Source organism: Mobula birostris, chromosome 2 (genome assembly GCF_030028105.1).
Source record: "Mobula birostris isolate sMobBir1 chromosome 2, sMobBir1.hap1, whole genome shotgun sequence".
Lineage (NCBI taxonomy): Eukaryota > Metazoa > Chordata > Chondrichthyes > Myliobatiformes > Myliobatidae > Mobula > Mobula birostris.
Genome location: NC_092371.1, coordinates 1,979,815 through 2,002,880, shown reverse-complemented (window position 1 = coordinate 2,002,880; position 23,066 = coordinate 1,979,815). Strand labels below are relative to the sequence as shown.

General features: G+C 43.1%; 1 protein-coding gene across 1 annotated transcript in view; it reads right to left on the bottom strand.

The window, feature by feature from the left end:
* ctnnbl1 (catenin, beta like 1) overlaps positions 1-23,066 on the bottom strand; it is a 255,909-nt gene that overhangs the window by 103,129 nt on the left and 129,714 nt on the right. Inside the window, exon 10 of the mRNA XM_072280851.1 lies at positions 3,159-3,307. Within this exon, the coding sequence (XP_072136952.1) occupies positions 3,159-3,307 (149 nt within the window). The remainder of the gene's footprint in view (positions 1-3,158; positions 3,308-23,066) is intronic.

Here is a 23,066-nt window from a genome sequence, read left to right as displayed (position 1 = left end):
CTATAAGTAGCCTGATTTAAATGTCTACCTTTATTCTTGTAAGGAAAATACATTTCGGCAACTCCAAAGACATGGTATTACATCTTCTTATAATGCACAAGGATAACAATTCAATTTCTCAAATAATTGGAGTGTTAAACAAATGGTTAACACTCCTTCACCTTAAACAATAACTAACAAGCAAATAAACAGTGAGTTCAGAATTATTAAAAATCTGAAGATACTAGAAACCTTAAATTAAAAAAAAAATACTAAGAACACATCAGGTCAGAAAATATCCATAGAAAAAGAATTATTGCTTTTGTTGGAAACTCTATGCAAGAACATGTCTGGACTAAAACATTATTAGTATTATTTGTATGGTTGAGTTCACTAGGGGAACAGCAGTTCTAGATTTGTTGTGATGTAATGACCCAGATTTGATTTGGGAGCTGAGGGTAAAGGAACCCTTCGGAGGCAGTGACCATAATATGACAAATTCACTGCACAGCTTGAAAAAGAGAAGCTAAAATCAGGTGTATCAGTATTATATTGGAGCAAAGAAAATCTGGGTAGTGGGGTGGAGATACATCTCTACCAAACAAAGGATAAGGCCCTCCTTCCCTCTGCCACGTGTTGGGCACATGGCCAAGTGGTTAAGGCATTCGTCTAGTGATCTCAAGGTCGCTGGTTCGAGCCTCAGCTGTGGTAGCATGTTTGTGTCCTTGAGCAAGGCACTTAATCACACATTGCTCTAATGTCTGTGCGAGGAGTGGTGCCCCACACAGACTTCCAATTTGTGCCTTGTAAGGCATAAAAATGCCCGACACAGGCCTCTCATGGTCTGAGTTGACGTTCCCTCTCTCCTCCCTCTGCCAGCCTGCAGGTCACCCTAGGACAAGCTGTCGCACCTGCCTAGCCCAGGGTCACATGTAGCCATGGGAGCAGGTGGTGGATGATCATCTGAGCACCTAGTGTACATCAAAAGTCATGGTGATGTGACCATTGACGCTAGGCAGACAATTTCTGAAGAAAAAAACATAAAAACAAAGAAAACATAGAAAACCTACAGCACAATACAGGTCCTACGGCCCACAAAGTTGTGCCGAACATGTCCCTACCTTCGAAATTACTAGGCTTACCTATAGCCCACTATTTTTCTAAGCTCCATGTACCTATCCAAAAGTCTCTTAAAAGACCCTATCGTATCTGCCTCCACCACCGTTGCCGGCAGCCCATTCCACACACTCACCGCACTCTGAGTAAAAAACTTACCCCTGACCTCTCCTCTGTACCTACTCCCCAGCACCTTAAACCTGTGTGCTCTTGTGGCAACCATTTCAGCCTTGGGAAAATTGATAATGAATATTGAGAATATAGATAATGGCTTGGGTCACCCATCTTGTAAAGACTTTGCCTAGAAAAAGGCAATGGCAAACCACTTCAGGAAAAAAATTTGCCAAGAACAATCATGGTCATGGAAAGACCATGATTGTCCACACTATACGATATGGCGCATAATGAACGAACGACAGGGAATTACAGAGGCATGAGACAGAACTAGCCAAAGATGTTTGGAAGGGGACACTAGTGAGGATGATGGAAAAACAGCAATGGCTGGAGTTCCTGGGAGCAATTTGGAAGGTGCAGGAAGAAAAACATCCGAGAGATGAAGAAGTATTCTAAAGGGAGGATGAGTTAACCGTGGCTGACAAGGAAAATCAAAAACAGCATTAAAGCAAAAGCGACAGCGTATAATATAACAAAATTTAGTAGGAAGCTAGAGGATTGAGAAGCTTTTAAAAACCAACAGAAGGCAACTAAAAAGGCCATAAAGAGAGAAGAGGTGAAATATGAAGGCCATAAGCAGTTTTGGGCATTGTATCTAAGAAATGATATGCATTGGAGAGGGCCCAGATGAGGTTCAGGAGAATGATCTCTGAAATGAAAGGGTTAGCATATGAGGAGCATTTGATGGCTCTGGGCCTGTACTCGCTGAAGTTCAGAAGGATGAGGAGGATATCTTATTGAAATCTATTACATATTGAGAGGCCTTGATAGAGGATGTGGAGAAAATCGACTCAGAATAATGAAACATAGAAATCTACAGCACACCACAGGCCTACGGCCCACAATGTTGTGCCAACAATGTAACCTACTCAAGAAACTGCCTAGAGTTATCCTACTGCATAGCCCTCTATTTTCCTAAGCTCCATGTACCTATCCAAGAGTCTCTTAAAAGACCCTATTGTATCCACCTCCACCACCATCGCCGGCAGTGCATTCCACACACTCACCATGCTCTGTGTGAAAAACTTACCCCTGGCATCCCCTCTGTACCTAGAGGCATATCTATTTAGAATAGAGATGAGGAAAATCTGTGAAATTCATTGCCATAGACGTCTGTGAAGGCCAAGTCATTAGGTATATTTAAGGTGGAGACTGATAGGTTCTTGATTAATCAGGGTGTCATAGATTATGGGGAGAAGGCAGGAGAATGCAGTTGTGAGGGATAATAAATCAGCCATGATGGAATGACAGAGCAGACGATGGGCCAAATGGCCTAATTCTGCTCCTATGTTTTATGAACTTATTTTGATTTGTAGTTTGTCTTCTTTTACATATTGGTTTTTTGTTAGTCTCCACTTGTCTATGTATAGCTTGCTGTCAAGTTATACTGCATTTCATTTTTCCTGTAAATGCCTGCAAGAGAAAGAATCTCAAAGTAGCACATGGTAACATACACACACTTCGATATTACTTACTTTGAACTTGAACTCTAAACTCTACTTCTTTATCTAAAAATGCTGCCTGACCTGATGAGTGATTCAAGCACTAAGCTAGTCAACCCCATATTTGGGTCTTGATGAAGAGTCTGAGTTCTAACATTGTCCTGTTTTTCCCCTTTGCAAAGTTGCTGCCTAATCTGCTGAGTTCCTCCAGCATTCTGTATGTGTTACTCTGGGTTTCCAACCATTGCAGCATCTCTTGTGCCCGTATTTGGGCTTCAAGCATAAGTTCTGATATTAGGAATAACAGGGAAATTCAAAATAAATCAATATTAGTATATAATTATTCTAGCTAAATATTGCTGAAACCGCATCAAGAATCACTTCTGTGTAAGCCCAGTTATTAGAATTTTTTTTTGCTGTGGATGGAAGTGTTGAAAGTTTCATTACCTGAGCATTAGGTTCATAAGCTGGAGCCCTTCCCCTTTCAGGAAACGATCCCTATTGGAGCTCAACATCAAACACGAGCAAAGACTATCGAACAGGTTCTCCATCATCTCAAGCTCCTCGTTTGTACTGGGATTATGACGTTTGAATAACTAAAAGTAAAGCATAATTGTACCTGAATTAGGACAATGTCAAACAGAAGAAATTCTGCAGATGCTGGAAATCCAAAACAACATACACAAAATGCTGGAGGAACTCAGCAGGTCAGGCAGCATCCATGGTAATGAATAAACAGTTGATATCTCGGGTGGAGACCCTTCCTCAGGACTGAAAAGGAAGGGAGAAGGTACAAGAATAAAAGGGTGGAGGGAAGTGGAAGAAGGTGAAGCCAGGTGGGTGGGAAAGGTAAAGGCCTGGAGAGGAAGGAATTTGATTGGAGAACATAGGAGAAAGGGAAGGGGGAGGGGCACCAGGAGGAGGTGATAGGCAGATGAGAAGAGGTGAAAGGCCAGAGTGGGGAATAGAAGGAAAGGGGAGGGGGGAAGTTTTTTTTATTAGAAGGAGAAATTGATATTCATACCAATTAAGTTGGAGCTACCCAGATAGAATATAAAGTGTTGCTCTGCCACCCTGAGGGTGGCCTCTTCGTGGCTCAAAAGGAGGCCACAGACCGACACATTGGAATGGGAATGGCAATCAGAATTAAAAAGTTTGGCCACCGGTATGTTTTGCTTTTGGCGGATGAAGCTAAGGTGCTCGACAATGTTAAAGCACATCAGTTGAGAATTTAAATTAAGTCAAAGACTTTTCTTATTAGGAAAATATTGAAAAAAATGAATGCTTGGAATGTAACTTAACACAAAATGACTGAAAAAACATGAATTGTTATAATGTTTTACTCACCTATAAAATGTTACAAAGTTCTTCACCAATAATTACTATTTAAACAGCCATGGTTTATGAGCAAAAATGGTGGCCAGTATATAGAAATGAGAATCCACTATACCACAATGAACAAAATGAAGAGTCTAATTATTGTAGCACGGATTTGTAGGGTGTTTGGGAAACTCCTCTGTTCTTCCTTAAATTATACCATGACACTTTTTTACATTTCACCTGTGCTAATAGATGATTCTCAATCTGAAGATGCTTATTTGCAGCATTGTAGAGCTCTTCCAGTCGATTTTTCGTCAGCCTGGCAATGGCAATGGCTGACTGTACAACTAATAGTTCCAAATAAGTGCTTCTGACTCAAAACTAGAGTTCTACCAGTGACTGCGGCTAATGCTGAATAAGTGTACGATAATACAGGAACAACGTAACAACTAAAAAAATCTATTTGCTGCCAAAAGCTCATCATATTTTCAGGGGGGTGCCTGATCTGTCCACTGTGGAATAGATGAACATTTCTGGTCAAAAGGAATGTGGAAGGACACTCCTGCTGACAGAGGAACCTCTTCCTATTACATGCTAGGAGGACTGCTCATATTGTATTGAACATGATTCATTGAGTCTCATACATTCAGAAGGTTAGTTACATTAACATTCTAGGAAGGTTTAAAAAAATCAAGGAACCTTATGAAACCAAGGCAATTTGACCTGTTGCAGCAGTGCCATATCTTTGATTGACCTGTCAGTGTAGAACTCTGATAAGTCTCCAGGTCTCAAAATTTGGCATGTCTGTAAATTAGCTGCAAGCACTAACAATTTTTGATTTTAAATTTAGTCTTATTCTGTTACTACCTAAAATTTAGTTTGGATATCATAATCCTGGTGATTTCTCCTCCATCACCTAAACCTTTATTATTGCCACAGTCGTCCAATAGTAATTTCATTCTAGTTTCTTCTAAGAAAATTAAGAATATAAAAATAAGCTTTGCGGCTCGTTTCTTGGATGACAGCCATCACCTAGTTAATGAATGTACTCAAGGATGCATACAGAATTTTAAAAGGCAAATATCCCTTATTTGTTCAATCAATACCTTGCTAATAAAAAGAAATGTTACTTTTGTTTGAAAGCAAAGGTGACATGGCTGCACAACACTATGTCTGAAAAGCACTAAACTTATTTGTTAATTATGATCCAAAAACTTTCTTCCTCCTTATTACAAAAGGTTTAACTTGCTTGCTTGCTTTGGATAATGCCTTTGTTCCCTCTCCCTTCTATCCCAAACTATACACCTACTAGGTACAAGAGTGGAATCTAGTGTGGGTGGTCTTGTGCTGCTGCTGTAGCCACCCACTATGTATTCAGAGTAGACCTTTGGCACACCACTCTTGTAACTCATGGTTACTTGAGTTACCGTTGCCTTCCTGTCAGCTTGAACCAGCATGGACAGTCTGCCCTGACCTCTCTCATTAACAAGATGTTTTTGTCCATAGAACTGCCACTCACTGGATGTTTTCTGTTTCTCACACTATTCTCTGTAAGCTCTGGGAAAATCCTAGATCAGCAGTTTCTGAGATACCCAGATTGTTAGTCTGGCACCAACAATCATTCCATGGTCAAAGTCCTTTAGATCAAATTTCTTCCCCATTCTGATTTTGATCTGAACAACAACTGATCCTCTGAACCATGTCTGCATGCTTTTATGCATTGAGTTGCTGCCGTGTTGATTGACTGATTGGATATTTCTATTAACAAACAGGTGTACCTAATAAAATGGCTATTGATTCCATGACTATTTATTTGAGCAAAGGGTATGCTTTGCTTCCAGCAGCTCTAATCTTTATTCTCCCTGTATTTTGTAAGTCATTTCTTCTCTTCTCCATCCCTTTTAAAATAATTATTCTATGACGGTATCAGGACTATCACAATTTTTATGAAGTTGTTGCCTCTGGCTCTTATAACATCTTTATCTCAAAAGTTCTTCATTTGCCATGCGGTTGTTGTGAAGGTATTTTTTGAGATATATTTACACTCGATTATTCACACTGGGGTACTTGGATGAAGCTACTCTGTCCCACCTCCTGACCCATCATTAGGATATATGGCCTTTATCCAGCATTGAGCATCCATTCTTAATCACCGTACATGAAGAGCTTTGGGATGTATAAATTTTAAAAGCCTGCTGCAAACACAATATTAGACATTATATAACGTTTTTCCGGATTATGCTTAGCACCTCAGTCCCTAACCAACCAATTTACTGATAGGAAAAACTTTGCAGAGTTAGTACTGTGGCAATGTCATAATTAAAAGGTGGGACCAATAAGCCTGAAACTGTTTCTTGAACTCAGTAGTATCTCTTCAGTCTAGAAAAAGAGATTTAAAGATTAGCAACACAACAAATAGCTGGAGGAACTCGGGATCTATGGAAAAAACTACAGTCGACGTTTCAGCCGAAACTCTTTGGCAGGACTTTTATTTGTCACATGTACATCACTTGTGTCAATATCCAATACAGCCCAAAGGTATGTGAGGTAGCTCTCAAGTGTCACCACAATTCTGGTGCCAACATAGTATGCCCACAACCCAATAACCCTAACCCATACGTCTTTTGGAATGGGAGAGGAAACCGGAGCATCCAGAATGGTCACAAGGAGAACAAACAAACTCCTTATAGACAGTAGCGGGAATTGAACCCCAATCTTCCACTGTCACTGTGGTGTAATAATGCTATGCAAACCTTACGCTACTCTGCTGCCCCATTTAACGTAATATTAGAATCCGAATCAGGTTTAGCACCACTGGCATCATTGTGAAATACTGTATGTTGTTTGGCAGTGGAAGTACATTGCAATACACAATAAAAAACTATAAAGAAATTTTATATTTTACAAAATTTTATATATACTAAATTAAATTAGTAATGCAAAAAAAGAGCAAAAAAATAGTGAGGTAGTGTACATGGGTTCATTGTCCATTAAGAAATCTGATGGCAGTGGGGAAGAAGCTGTTCCTGAAACATTGAGTGTTGTGTGCCTTCAGGCTCCTGTACCTTCTCCTTGATGGTAGCAATGAGAAGAGGACATGTCCTGGGCGATAAGGGTCATTTTTGATGGATGTTGCCTTTTTGAGGCTAGTGCCCACGATGCAGAGGGATAATATTTAACATAATATGCTACATTACCAAAGATACATAATGTTAACCCAGTGGGGGCAGTTATGTGTCCTAAGGTGGCGTTAGAGGAAGTAGAAGTTGTCGGATTTAAGTTCTTTGGGGGGGGGGGGTAAGCGACACTCTAACTTGATGCATGAGACCTGACCAACCATTGGTAGAGCAGGCACTTCCAAACAAAACCAGAATGAGGCACCGGAACACAGGAAGAACCACTGCCCTGCAAAAGGTGAACACTCATGGTCACAATGCATCTGAAACTCGGTAATCTCATCTGAGTTTATCAACCAAGCATACATTAGTGGGGATGCATTAATTAGCAACCAGGGTGCCCAACAGTTCCCCTGACTCACAGCAAGGAATGAGTTCATGCAATTAACACCCTCTCGACTTTCTCTACAGATCTATGAAAAACAGATCACGCAACTATACACGACTGGCTGGAACCAAATAGTGAAATAGAGATAATCAGTGAACGTGCTGACCCCCTAGGATTCCTCTTGAGGTGTTCAAAGCAACCTCGGCTTCAAAAGTGCAGTCAAGAGCCAACGGTGGGCATTATGAGACCTTATGAGATTGGTCAATTGCGCGAACTACAATAGTATAAAAGTAACTTGCTAAATACCAGTTCTATTCCAACTGACATTCAGATTCCAATTTGAACCCTTGTCAGTATAATTTTCACTGTTGTGATCATCTTCATCTTCCCCTTGCCGTTCCTTTGCATGCCGCTACCATTGTTCCATCTGTGTCAACTCGCTGCCATTGTCAACATCCAACAGGCATTCCCAGTTTTGTTAATTTTTTATTTTAATTTAGCCCCATTATGATGGATAAATACGTATGGTACGATCTGTATGAGTCTAAAGGTGGTGAAGCCTCGAATTCTAATCCTGCTAAGAAACAGACACTACTTCATGGAGTATGGTTTTATTCCATTTCCGTCAGATCAGCGATACCCCATGTGTCTCATTTGTAATACTGCACTGTCTAATGAAGCCATAAAACCATCAAGATTCCAGGAACACTTCTGTAAAAGACACCCTGAGAAGCTACTCAGTTCCAGGAGGAAGAAAGAAGCATTTGAAAAGCGTTGCATACTTGAGTCATTTGCCAAGAAAGCTAAAAGTGACCTTGACAGTGGTCTCACTGCTTCTTATAACCTTTCCAAAATGATAATGAAGTGTGGAAAATCTCATACAATTGGTGAAAGATTAATAATGCTTGCTGTATCAGTAGTGCTCCCCACTGTTTTCAAAATGGATACCAGTATTTTAAAATCAATTCCTCTGAGTAATAACTCTGCAGCTCAGATGAGCGAGACAACGAGGCAATGCTAATGGCATATGTATGGTTTATCAAAAATGGGAAAGTTTATGAAGAGGTTCTCTTATGTAAAAAGTTTAAAAAAGTAAATGGAGAATCAATCTTTGACGTGCTCAAAATGTACATTGAGGATAAAAGTATTTTGATTAGAAACACGCTTCCTTGTGCAATAGATGGAGCACAACATCTGACAGTCTGCCTTGCAGGTTTAGTGGCATTTATGAAAAGTTGACAAGAGCTTGGGAAACAAGACTGAACTTCTACTTGGAGACGTGATATACCTAGCCAATCTGTGTGACAAAAAAAAACATTCTAAATATGAAACTGCAGGGTGAGAATTTCAATTTAATCCAGGCAAAAAGTGCAATGTCCACTTTTATTGGAAAATTGGAAACATATAAGCAAAGCATTGGGAGAAGAATGTTGTTACAGTTCCCTGCATGGGAAGTATGGGACTGTCTTTCACAGATGGTGATTTGTAAGAGTACTGCTTACACCTGTAGTCACTGAAGAAGGACGGTCAGAATCGATTCAAGGGTTTCAATGATCTAGAAATTTTGGACTGACTAATTAACCTATTTCTTTGCAAGGTGGAAGAACAGGAAGAGAGCTTGCGAGAAGGAAGGATCAAAATTCAGAATGATGAAGAAGCAAATATATCGGCTTTTGTGGTATGTGGCAACACTGTCATAAGAAGTTTCCTGGTCTTTGGAGAAGAGCCAAACTGCTCTTTATTGCATTTCCATCCTCCTACCTTACAGAAAGGGGCTTCAGTGCAGTGAGCCACATTCTCACAAAAAGACAGAAATCGCTTGGACATTGTTACACGTGGGGACTTAAAGGCTTTTGCTGTCACAATTGAACCAGATATTTCAACCCTTGCTAAAAACCATCAAGCTCAAGGATCACATTGATATCAAAGCTGCGGTACAGCACACTGGTACTGTGCAAGCTAGCTTTAAAGAAATAAAATTTTAAAACAGAATCATTTTTCTCATGTTAGCATATGGTACACATGTTTTCACACTATGGGGAAGCGCCGGAAAATATATTGTGCCTGAGAGGGACATTGGCAAGTATGAAGATGCTTTCGGGGGAGGGGGGCCGTCGGGCTAAAAAAGATTGGGAAACACTGTTATCCTAATGAATTTCAACTTCATTATGTGTTTACAAAATAGCAGTGAAGAAGTCATCGTCCTTCTTAACACATAGTTGAAATTTTCCCCCCAAATTCCTCAAGTCAATCATACACAAAACTTAACATTCAAATAATGTGATTGATTTACCTACAAATTACTAACACTATCATATACTGGAACAACATGCTGTATTAACTCATAAATATTATAAACAACATATTATCACAGAAAATGAAAATCAAATATGAGCTCAGGCTTCCAACGATCTGTTGATATCTCCACTCAGTCTGATCCCATTATGCGGCCTTCAGTGCTGTTCCAATGAGGCATAACATCATCACATGTCAACCTTTGGGTGTTGGTATCAAATTCATTAATTTTAAGTAACTTGCCTTCTCCATTTGCAAATAGTACTTGCAAATTACTATAGGATTGGAGGGTTGTGGATGTTGTTCCCTTATTCAAGAAAGGGAGTAGAAATAGCCCAGGAAATTATAGACCAGTGAGTCTTACTTCAGTGGTTGGTAAGTTGATGGAGAAGAACCTGAGAGGCAGCACTTATGAACATTTGGAGAGACATAGAGGTATAGTCAGCATGGCTTTGTCAAAGGCAGGTCGTGCCTTATTAGCCTGATTTAATTTTTTGAGGATGTGACTAAACACATGGATGAAGTTAGAGCAGTAGATGTAGTGTATATGGATTTCAGCAAGGCATTTGATAAGGTACCCATGCAAGGCTTATTGAGAAAGTAAGGAGGCATGGGATCCAAGGGGACATTGCTTTGTGGATCCAGAACTGGCTTGGCCACAGAAGGCAAAGAGTGGTTTGTAGGTGGGTCATATTCTGCATGGAAGTTGGTGACCAGTGGTGTGCCTCAGGGATCTGTTCTGGGATCCCTACTCTTCATGATTTTTATAAATGACCTGGATGAAGAAGTGGGGGGATGGGTTAGTAAATGTGCTGATGACACAAAGGTTGGGGGTGTTGTGGATAGTGTGGAGAGCTGTCACAGGTTACATTTGGACATTGATAGGATGCAAAACTGGGCTGAGAAGCGGCAGATGGAATTCAAACTAGGTAAGTGTAAGGTGGTTCATTTTGATAGGTCAAATATGATGGCAGAATATAGCATTAATGGTAAGACTCTTGGCAGTGTGGAGGATCAGAGGGATCTTTGGGACTGAGTCCATAGGACACTCAAAGCTGCTACGTAGGTTGACTCTGTGGTTAAGAAGGCATACGGTGCGTTGGCCTTCATCAACCACGGGATTGAATTTAAGGGCCGAGAGGTAATGTAGCTATATGGACTACATATATTGAGATAGCTATATGGACAGGAAAGGAATGGAGGGTTATGGGCTGAGTGCAGGTCGATGGGACTAGGTGAGAGTAAGAGTTCGGCACAAACTAGAAGGGCCGAGATGGCCTGTTTCCGTGCTGTAATTGTTTTATGGTTATATGGTAATGTTGCAGACCCCACTTGGAGTACTGTGCTTAATTCTGGTCGCCTCACTACAGGAAGGACGTGGAAACCATAGAAGGGGTGTAGAGGAGATTTACAAGGATGTTGCCTGGATTGGGGAGCACGTCTTATGAGAATAGGTTGAGTGAACTCAGCCTTTTCTTCTTGGAGCGACAGAGGATGAGAGGTGACCTGATAGAGGTGTTCAAGATAATGAGAGGCATTGATTGTGTGGACACTCAGAAGCTTCTTCCCAAGGCTGAAATAACTAGCCAAGAGGGCATAGTTTTAAGGTGTTCGGAGGTAGGTACAGAGGAGATGTCAGGGTTAAGTTTTTTTATGCAGAGAATGGTGATTGCGTGGAATGGGCTGCTGGCGGCAGTGGTGGAGGCGGAAACGATAGAATCTTTTAAGAGACCCCTGGGTATGTACATGGAGCTTAGAAAAATAAAGGGCTATGGGTAAGCCTAGGTAGTTCTAAGGTAAAGACATATTCCACGCAGCTTTGTGGGCTGAAGGGCCTGTATTGTGCTGTAGGTTTTCTATGTTTCTATGTTACTCAAGATTATACAGCAGTAATATCAACTTGGGTTTTCCCTCCCTCCACAAGACTTTCCGGTATTCTTCTGGTTTCACATTCAGATAACACATTTGCATGACTTTTTGCAACAGCCCTCAGCAATTTATCAAATAGACAGCACCGTAGATATTGCAGTCACCTTGATAATCCTGTTTTCACCCTATCAGAGATAGTCCCATTGTCTATCCATCATCCTGCCTCCACCCTCTCTGCAACTTAAAGCTGTTTTGTTGCTTTCTCAGTTCTAATGATAGGTCTTCTATGGAAAATATTAACTCTTGTCATTGACAAAAGCAACCTGGCCTACTGAGCGTATTCAGTATTTCCTGCTTCGGTGGCCCTATCACAGAATCTAATGTGTACTTAACAGTAAATGACAAGAACCTGTAGAACTTCAACATAAATAGACCGCGAGACAAAGAAGCAGAATTAGTCCATTTTATCCATCGAGCGTGTACTGCCAATGGACCATGGCTGATTCATTTTCACTCTCAGCCCCATTCTCCTGCCTACTCCCCATAACCTTTGATGCACTTTGTTTGCCAGGAGGAACTGCCGTCTACAAATTAGTGATTCAAATGAATCAAGGACGGGGAAGCAGACAAACCAATTGTCTCTGTTTCCCCCATCTTGTGGACTCTGCGTTGATTATTGCTCTGGGATAATTTAATCAGAGTAATTGAAGGAGCTTCGGAAGTGACCTGCTAAACCTGAGACCATTCTCAGCCAAGTAAGACAAGTAGCTATTTGTAATGTAAAGTACATGGTCTCTGAATTGATTCTTACTCTGGAATAATCTAATCACAGTAATTGAACATGGACACAAGGAGCTTCAGGTAACGACCCGCTAAATCTGAGACTATTCCCAGATGAGCAGCAATTTATTATGTAAAGTGCCAGATCTACCAAAGAAACCATCTGTAATCCTGTTAGACTCAGTGTCTGGGTTGCCCAGTACAGCTGGTTTGGATGAGTCAGAGTTGAAAGCAAAAGAATCCACAAGGTTGGGGGACAGAACCATAAATCAACGTTGGTCGTAGCCCTGGACTAGAACCAGTAAGAAGGTGACCCAGGTAGGTCAGGTGACTTTGAGCCAATGGGATGGAGATCCACCAGTTCAAATGATAAGAAACACTGTAAGAGACAGGAGCTCCAAATACATGATGACAATAACTTTCCAGCAACCAGAGACCAACCATCGCAGGTGTGGAGGACCCCAATGACACATGGAGATTGGGACCATGAGAAACGCCTGGCCAGTGTAGACTCCTCTCCTGGGTAATACCTTTTCTCTTCATGGAGAGTCAGGGAAATCTAGTGGGTATGCACACAAGCAGTTAGTTTGTGAACCCATGTGTTTTTTAGTTGAGACAATAAAGGTTACTTGTTGGTAAATACAGATTTGCTCTGTGCCTCTCTCATCATTATTAAAAGGGTAGATTTGTATAACACCTTACAAATCAAGAACTTCTCAACCTCTGCTTTAAATAACACCTAATGACTTGACCTCCACAGCCTTCTGGGGCAACTAATTCCACAATTCACCACCCTCTGGCTAAAGAAATTCCTCCTCATTAATGTTCTGAAGGGATGTCCCTCTACTTTGAGGCCATGCCCTTTGGTCTTAGACTCCCCTCTATAGGAAATATCCGCTCCACATTCACTCTATCTAGAACTTTCAATATTCAATAGGTTTCAAAATCCAGTGAGGACAGTCCCAGAGCTACCAAACACTCCTCAATTTAACTTTTTCATTCCTGAAATTATTCTTGTGAACCCCCTCTGAACTCTCTCCAATGCCAGCACCTCAAAACTGCTCACAATGCTCCAAGTGGACTCCAATGTCTCCCCAACCACTGAAGTCAGGCTATCTAGTCTTTCTTCTGCCTCCCTCCCTTCTTAAAGAATGGAATGACATTTGCAATTTTTGAGTCTCCTGAACCATTCCAGAATCCAGTGAGTGAAGATCACTACTAATGCTTCCACAATCTCTTCAGCTACCTTTTCAGAAACCTGGGATGTAGTTCATCTGGTCCGGGTGACTCATCTACCTTCAGACATTTCATTTTTTCCTTAGTAATAGTAATTACACTCACCTCTGCCCTCTGACACAGTACAATGACAGTAGCGTGATAGTTAGCACAACGTTTTACAGCCCCAGTGACCCGGGTTCATTTCCCACCGCTGCCTGTACGTTCTGCCATGACCATGTGAATTTCCTCCAGGTGCTCTGGGTTCCTCCCACAGTCCAAAAAATGTACCGGTTGGTAGGTTAATTGGTCATTGTAGATTGTCCCAAGTTTAGGCTAGGGTTAAAACTCGGTTTACTGGGCGGCGTGGCTCAAAGGCCTAGCCTATTCCACACTATGTTAATAAAATTAAAATAAAATTTCTGGCATACTGCTAGTGTCTTCCATAGTGAAGACTGATGTAAAATACTTATTAGTTCATCCACCATTCCTTTATCCCCCATCACTACCCCTCCAGAGACATTCTGCAGCAGTCGATAGCCACTCTCGCCTCTCTTTACTGTTTATATATCTGAAAAGTACTTTTTGTATCCCCTTTTATATTATTGGCTGGCTTCCCTTCATATTTCTTTTCATATGGCTTTTTTGTTGCCATCTGTGTTTTTTCCCCCACAGGGGATCTGGTAGTCATGAACAAGACCCCCAGCTATGGGTAAACAGCCCACTGCCTTGTGGGCAGCCTCGAGACAGACGAAGGCTACAAGAGTAAACTCAGATAGAAAATCCGGAGTGAAGGCCCTAAGGCAGCTGGACTTCACTGAACATCCTTCCAGCAGCTCTTGCAGCCAAGCTGGTTCCAAACATATTGCTTTGCTTTCCTTTAGACTACACCGGTGAGGCCGAGAGGGGGATCTTGACGATTGGGCAACCTAGGATCTCCATACCATCTGCCCAGGCTTGTGCCTTGAAGAGGTAACTCTAGTGCCGCTATCAGTCCATTGACCTTTCAGACAGACAGATGTCATCATCACTTGTTGTTTTTTCAAAAGCCCCCCAATCATCTACATTCCCACTATTTTTTCCTATATTATATGCCCTCTCATTACCCTTTTTTGACTTCCCTTGTCAGCCACAGTTGTCTCATCCTCCCTTCAGACTACTTCTTCTTTAGGATGTATCTATCCTGAGGTTTCCAAATTGCTTCCAGAAACACAAGCCACTGCTGTGCTACTGTCATCCCTGCTACTGCCCCTTTCCAATCAACGTTAGTCAGTTCCTCTCCCATGCCTCTGTAATTCCTTTTATTCCATTGTAAGACTGATACATCTGATTTTAGATTCTTCCTCTCAAACAGCAGAGTGCATTCTATCATATAATGATCAATGTCTCCGAAGGGTTCCTTTACTTCAAGCTCACTAATCAAATCTGGTTCATTACACATCACCCAATCCTGAACTGCCTTTTTCTTCATGGGCTCTAAAAGAGGGGAGGAGAAGATGGTGGCACAATGCAGTGCGCGCTGCCGCTCCGAAATAATATTGTATTTGTAAGTAGGTACCGTGCACAATCCTGATTTGATGGAGACAGACGTGAGAAGCACGGAGGAACATCTGGAGAAACTTCTGAAATGCCCGCTTCGCTGCCGCTGCTACTGTGCGATTGAGAATCTCCGGAGGGGAAGGCCCCAAATCCTCGGCTTTGCCTGTTGCTGGGGCCGGGGTCGAAGCACTTGGCAGAGATGGTGCTCGGTGCTTGGTGTCGGAGGGCTGGTCGGAGGCTCGAAGTTTTCGGACGGACTTAAGAGTCGGCTGTGGTCGGGTGCTTCCAGGATGCTGCATCGGCAAGTTTGCGGCGCTGGAAGCTCATGGCAGGGAGAGTTTTTCTTCCTTCTACTGTCTGCGTGAGACGATGGGGACTTTCAAGAGACTTTGAGATTTTTTTTTACCGTGCCCATGGATTGTTCTTTATCAAATTACTGTATTGCTTTGCACTGTTGTAACTATATGTTATAATTATGTGGTTTTTGTCAGTTTTTCAGTCTTGGTTTGTCTTGTGTTTCTGTGATATCATTCTGGAGGAACATTGTATCATTTCTTAATGCATGCATTTCTAAATGTCCTGATAATCTAATCTAATCTAAAAAAAAGCCATACTGTAGGTATTCTACAAATTCCCTCTCTTTGGATCCAACACCAATCTGATTTTCCCAATCTACCTGCAAGTTAAAATCCCCCATGTTTATCATTACATTTACTAGCCTTTTCTATTTCCCATTGTAATTTGTACCCCACATCTGGCTACTGTTTGGAGGTCTGCATACATCTCCCATCAGGGTCTTTTTACCCTTGCAGTTTCTTAACTCTACCAACAAGGATTTTACATTTTTCGATCCTATGTCACCTCTAAGGATTTGATTTCATTTTGTACCAACAGAGCACCCTATCCCCCTATCCCCTCTGTCTACTTGTCTGTCCTTTCAATACAATGTGTATCCTTGGATGTTGAGTTCCCAACTATGATTTTCTTTCAGACACGACTCAGCAATGCTCATAGCTGCCAATCTCTGTGTCATGGTCTGGTGCGTGAAGTCTGCATTCCGGTTCACGGTCCGGTCCATCGACTCTTGCTCCAGGTTTTCCTGTCTACCCTGTTTCTGTTCCTGTTGAGCACTAATTGAGGCAGCTGATTCTCGTTGGGGCTGGCTGCATAAATACCTCCGGAGACCAGGGCGTGGCTGCTGGATTGTTCTTGTCCTTACTCCTTGTATCCCTTCCCCTGCCTTCTGTTTCCTCGCCTGAAGCCTTGCCTTGTCTTGCTGATAACTCTCACCTCGTCTCGCCTGAAGTCCTGTCCTGGAGCACCCTATACCTAGCTCCCTTTCTGTCCCTTGCCTCCGCTGGGTAGGTCAGGCTGTCTTGTCATTACCCTGCGGTTAGCTCTGTCCTTTGCCTCCGTTGGGTAAGCCAAGCCGTCTTGCTGTTACCCTATGGTTGGTTCTGTCCCTTGTCTCCATTGGGTAATCCAGGCTGACTTGTCGTTACCCTACGGTTGATTCTGTCCCTTCCCTCCGTCAGGTAAGCCAGGCTGTATTGCTGCTACCCTGCAGTTGGTTCTGTCCCTTGCCTCTGTTGGGTGGTGATCCGTGCCCTGCCCAGGAGTATCGCGCCCTACCCAGGAGCCAAGCTTCAAGACCCCAAGCCTCGAGCCTCGCCCCAAGCCAAGTTTCAAGACCTCCAGTCTCAAGCCTCGCCTTAAGTCTGAAGACTCCAGCCTCGTCCTGCTTGCCAGCCAAGTCACATCCTTGCCTAGTTCTGGGTTCCGAGCCAGACGCAAGACCCAGGTTCTGGGTCCTTGTCCTGTCTCTGGCTCGGAGTCCAAGCCTGGGCTCCTAGCTCTCTTGTCCAGTCCTGTTCCGGGTTCCCGGTTTTCATGTCCATGTCCTTACCCTCGCCCTGTCCCTAGTACTTCAGTGTTTGTGTCTTGCACTTGGGTTCGTTCCCAGCCACCTCCTTATGACAGAACGATCCAGCCAACCATGGACCCAGTGACACAGACACTGTCGTTTTCCTCTTGCCACCCGGGGTTCCTTTCTGTTAAATACCTTCCCACCCGCCTGGGTCGTCCATAGTCTGGATAGCCTGTTTGGTCACCAGGAGGCTCCCGTAGAGTGGGGGGTGGGGGGTGGGGGGTGGGAGGGGGGTACTGTCATGGTCCGGTCCGTGAAGTCGGCATTCCGTTTCACGGTCCGGTCCACCGGCCCTTGCTCTAGGTTTTCCTGTCTACCCTGTTTCTGTTCCTGTTGAGCACTAATTGAGGCAGCTGATTCTCGTTGGGGCTGGCTGCATCAATACCACGCTCTGTCCAGGAGCCAAACTTCAAGACCCCAAGCCTCGAGCCTTGCCCCAAGCCAAGCTTTAAGACCCCAAGCCTCAAATCTCTGGCCTCAAGCTTTGCCTCAAGTCTGAAGACTCCAGCCTCGTCCTGCCTGCCAGCCAAGTCACATCGTTGTCTAGTTCTGAGGTCCTGGGTCCTTGTCTTGTCTCTGGCTCGGAGTCCAAGCCCGGGCTCCTAGCTCTCTTGTCCAGTCCTGTTCCGGGTTCCCGGTTTTCGTGTCCATGTCCTTGCCCTCGCCCTGTATCCTAGCCCTGTCCCTAGTACTTCAGTGTCTGTGTCTTGCACTTGGATCCGTTCCCAGCCACCTCCTTATGACACTTTGACTACATTACAAGATCATCTACCTTGGTCTGTATACCACATGCATTCAAACATAACATCTTCAAGTCCTGTATTCAGCATCCTTACTGATTTTGCCCCCATAAGTACACTTCCACTCATCCCAGACTGCAATTTTGTCCTTCCTCACAGTCTCACTACACACTGCATCTAGTTGTACCAAATGCTCAATCCTTAGCCCTATCACTCCAATCCCCCTATCAAATTAGTTTAAATGCTCCTCAACAACTCTAGGAATTCTACCTACAAGGATATTGGTTCCCATCAAGTTCGAAGTAAGCCATCCTTTTTGTACAGGTCATATTTTCCCTGGAAGAGATCCCAATGATCCAGAAATCTGAAATCCTACCCCTTGGCACCAATTCCTCAGCCATGCTTTCATCTGCCAAATCCTCTTATTCTTATCCTCCATGGCATGTGGCACAAGAAGCAATCCAGAGATTACCTGTGGTCCTGCTTTTCAGATTTTTTCCCCCTAATTCCATATTATTATCTCTTCAGGACATTTTCCTACCATGACTTTTGGCTGTTCACTCTCCCCCTTTGGACCCAGTCTGAGACATCCCTGACCCTAACACCTGGGAGGCAACATACCCAGAATCTCCTGTCTGCTCCTCCAACTATGGAATTCCTTATCACTACCACACTCCTCGTATCCCTCTTTCCCACCTGAACCACACACCCAGACTAAGTGCCAGAGACCCCATTGCCACGGCTTCAGCCGGAAGTTCGTCCCCACCAAATGGTATCCAAATTGGTATGCTTATTATTGAGGGGAACAGCCACAGGGCCACTATGCATTAGCTGCCCATTTCCTTTCCCTCTCTTGACAGTCACCTAGCTATCTGCCTCATGCAATTTGGGGGATAACTACCTTCTATCTATCAACTCCTCATGGAGCCAAAGGTCATTCAGTTGCAGTTCAGTTTCCTAACACCATCTCCGAGGAGCTGCTCATGCAGATGCAGTTTTCAGAGAGACTGGAGGTTTCCCAGAGTTCCCACAGCTCACACAAAGAAAATGGCTATATCCCTGGATCTATTCCCACCACTAGCTATGTACTAATACACAGAAAACTTATTCAACACGTACTTACAGCCTTTGCCTCTTCTTGCCCAAGCTTCCTGACCACTCACACGATGACTGCGCCAACAATAGCCACTACACTTACATCTCAATTCTTTTTATTGGCCTTTAGTCATAGTCATACTTTATTGATCCCAGGGGAAATTGGTTTTCATTACAGTTGCACCATAAATAATTAAATAGTACTAAAACAATAAATAGTTAAATAGTAATATGTTAATACGTAAATTATGCCAGGAAATAAGTCCATGACCAGCCTATTGGCTCAGGGTGTCTGACCCTCTAAGGGAAGAGTTGTAAAGTTTGATGGCCACAGGTAGGAATGACTTTCTATGACGCTCTAACACAGAACATAGAATAGTACAGCACAGTACAGGCCTTTCGGCCCACAATGTTGTGCCGACCCTCAAACCCTGCCTCCCATATAAGCCCCCACCTTAAATTCCTCCATATACCTGTCTAGTAGTCTCTTAAACTTCACTAGTGTATCTGCCACCACCACTGACTCAGGCAGTGCATTCCATGCACCAACCACTCTCTGAGTAAAAAACCTTCCTCTAATATCCCCCTTGAACTTCCCACCCCTTACCTTAAAGCCATGTCCTCTTGCATTGAGCAGTGGTGCCCAGGGGAAGAGGCGCTGGCTATCCACTCTATCTATTCCTCTTATTATCTTGTACACCTCTATCATGTCTCCTCTCATCCTCCTTCTCTCCAAAGGGTAAAGCCCTAGCTCCCTTAATCTGTGTTGCATCTCGGTGGAATGAGTCTCTGGCTGAATGTACTCCTGTGCCCAACCAGTACATTATGTAGTGGATGGGAGACATTGTCCAAGATGGCATGCAACTTGGACAGCATCCTCTTTTCAGACACCACCATCAGAGAGTCCAGTTCCATCCCCACAACATCACTGGCCTTACGAATGAATTTGTTGATTCTGTTGGTGTCTGCTACCCTCAGCCTGCTGCCCCAGCACACAACAGCAAACATGATCGCACTAGCCACCATAGACCGTAGAACATCCTCAGCATCGTCCGGCAGATGTTAAAGGACCTCAGTCTCCTCAGGAAATAGAGTCAGCTCTGACCCTTCTTGTAGATAGCCTCAGTGTTCTTTGACCAGTCCTGTTTATTGTCAATTCGTATCCCCAGGTATTTGTAATCCTCCACCATGTCCGCACTGACCCCCTGGATGGAAGCAGGGGTCGCCGGTACCTTAGTTCTCCTCAGGTCTACCACCAGCTCCTTAGTCTTTTTCACATTAAGCTGCAGATAATTCTGCTCACACCATGTGACAAAGTTTCCTACCGCAGCCCTGTACTCAGCCTCATCTCCCTTGCTGATGCATCCAACTATGGCAGAGTCATCAGAAAAGAGACATTGCAGAGAGACATTGATAGGATGCAGAAGTGGGCTGAGAAGTGGCAGATGGAGTTCAACCCGGAGAAGTGTGAGGTGGTACACTTTGGAAGGACAAACTCCAAGGCAGAGTACAAAGTAAATGGCAGGATACTTGGTGGTGTGGAGGAGCAGAGGGATCTCGGGGTACATGTCCACAGATCCCTGAAAGTTGCCTCACAGGTGGATAGGGTAGTTAAGAAAGCTTATGGGGTGTTAGCTTTCATAAGTCGAGGGATAGAGTTTAAGAGTCTGGTTAGGCCACACTTGGAGTACTGTGTCCAGTTCTGGTCACCTCACTATAGGAAGGATGTGGAAGCATTGGAAAGGGTACAGAGGAGATTTACCAGGATGCTGCCTGGTTTAGAAAGTATGCATTATGATCAGAGATTAAGGGAGTTAGGGCTTTACTCTTTGGAGAAAAAGAGAATGAGAGGAGACATGATAGAGGTGTACAAGATAATAAGAGGAATAGATAGAGTGGATAGCCAGCGCCTCTTCCCCAGGGCACCACTGCTCAATACAAGAGGACATGGCTTTAAGGTAAGGGGTGGGAAGTTCAAGGGGGATATTAGAGGAAGGTTTTTTACTCAGAGAGTGGTTGGTGCGTGGAATGAGCTGCCTGAGTCAGTGGTGGAGGCAGATACACTAGTGAAGTTTAAGAGACTACTAGACGGGTATATGGAGGAATCTAAGGTGGGGGCTTATATGGGAGGCAGGGTTTGAGGGTCAGCACAACATTGTAGGCTGAAGGGCCTGTACTGTGCTGTACTATTGTATGTTCTATGTTCTACATTCTAAAACTTCTGAAGGTGACAAGACTATGTGTAGTAGTTGAAGTCCGAGGTGGAAATGGTGAAGAGAAAGGGAGACAAGACAGTCCCCTGTGGAGCCCCAGTGCTGCTGATCACTCTGTCGGACAAACAGTGTTGCAAGCGCCTCTTCCCCAGGGACGAGGCAGGACGTCTTCCACAATACAGGAACCCTCCGGAGCCTCAGGCTCAGGTTGAATACATGGCGAAGTACTCCACATAGCTGAGGGGCACAGGCTTGAGCACCCTGCTACTGACACCATCTGGTCCTGCAGCCTTGCTTGGGTTGAGACGTTTCAGCTGTCTTCTCACCTGTTCAGCTGTGAAGCCCACCATGGTGGTTTCGTGTGGGGAAAGGGTATAGTCATGAGAGCAGGGTGGGGGACTGTGAGGAGGGGTAAGAGGGGAGAGTGGAATATGTGTTGGTTGGGGGCCGACAACAGATGACTCATGTGGGGTGTGACTCATTTGCAGTGTGCCTAATAGATTGTTATGATTGCAGTCCACTCAAAATTCCCGAAAGATTCCTAACTCTTTTTAAACCTCACACTGCCTCTCCCACAAGCGAGTGCTTGCAATGATTGCAGCCTACTGATAAAAAACAGTTCAACCACTGCACCACCTGGTCAGTAAGTTATTACTCGATAACTATCAGGCCCCTGAACTGGCATGAATAACTTCATTCACAACAACTCTAAACTGATTCTACAACTTACAAACTCTCTTGCAGGGACTCGACAATTCATGTTCTCAGAATTTGCACAATTTGTCTTCTTTTGTACATTAGCTGACAGTCTTTGCTTATGTAAAATTTTTTCATGAATTCTATTGTATTTCTTATTTTCCAATAAATACCTGCAAAAATGAATCTCAAGGTAGTATTAGGTAATATATAAGCACTTTGATAATAAATTTATTTTGATGTAGAAGTTCTATGAAGATAAAATGAACAATTTTACTGTTGCCATTTTAATAAATTTATATTTTAGATTTAGTGCACAAGAAAAACATTCAATTTATGTACTTCACTTCACCATATTCCTGGCTCATTCCCTGAATCTCAATAGCAGCACATCCCCATTTCTCCCTCATTTTGCAGCTCATGTTTAATTCTCCTCAGTGGAATAACTTTTGGCTGATCTTGCCGTGTGCTTAATTACATTCACATCTGGAGAGGGAGTTGGACACAAATTAAATTCAAATTCACTGTTCCAGGGTAGCCAGCATCAGCATTATATTATTTTAGTACTGGTAGTTATAACCTAATTAATAAGTAATACTCATAGACTTCCCTAAATGGAAAGAGAAATTTTATTCTAAAAGAAATCCTAGGTAAAATCCAAAGTGTATGCATTAGAAGCACATTTTCAAAACAGAAGAGTGTGTGTTTACAATTAATCATAAAATACTGATTGCTTTTTCATATTCAATAAAAAAAAGATAACGCAGTCACACAGGATATCTAGCCAAAAAAAAAACATTGACAAATAACATGCCACAGCGCTAGAATTGGAAATCGAGAAGGTAGCAATAGAAATACTTGGATTTTAGTTATAAGTTAAGCATCATTTGAATTTGTGACCACTGACAGATGCTGTCTACTTCTTACCTTGTACTAACTCTAGCACTGTGGCTTTTGGGGCTAGAGTATGTATCCCCGATGTCATGGAAGAAATTGATAGCTGGAATCAGAGGGTACAATTTTTTTCCTATGAAGGATAATCAGAGTATACACAGTCAACTCCACTAATTGTAGTTTCCAAGAGAAAGAGGGTAGAGGTCATCATTGTCACAGATGGCAGAGGCGAAGTCATAGGATATACTTAAAGGAGAGGTTGATAGGT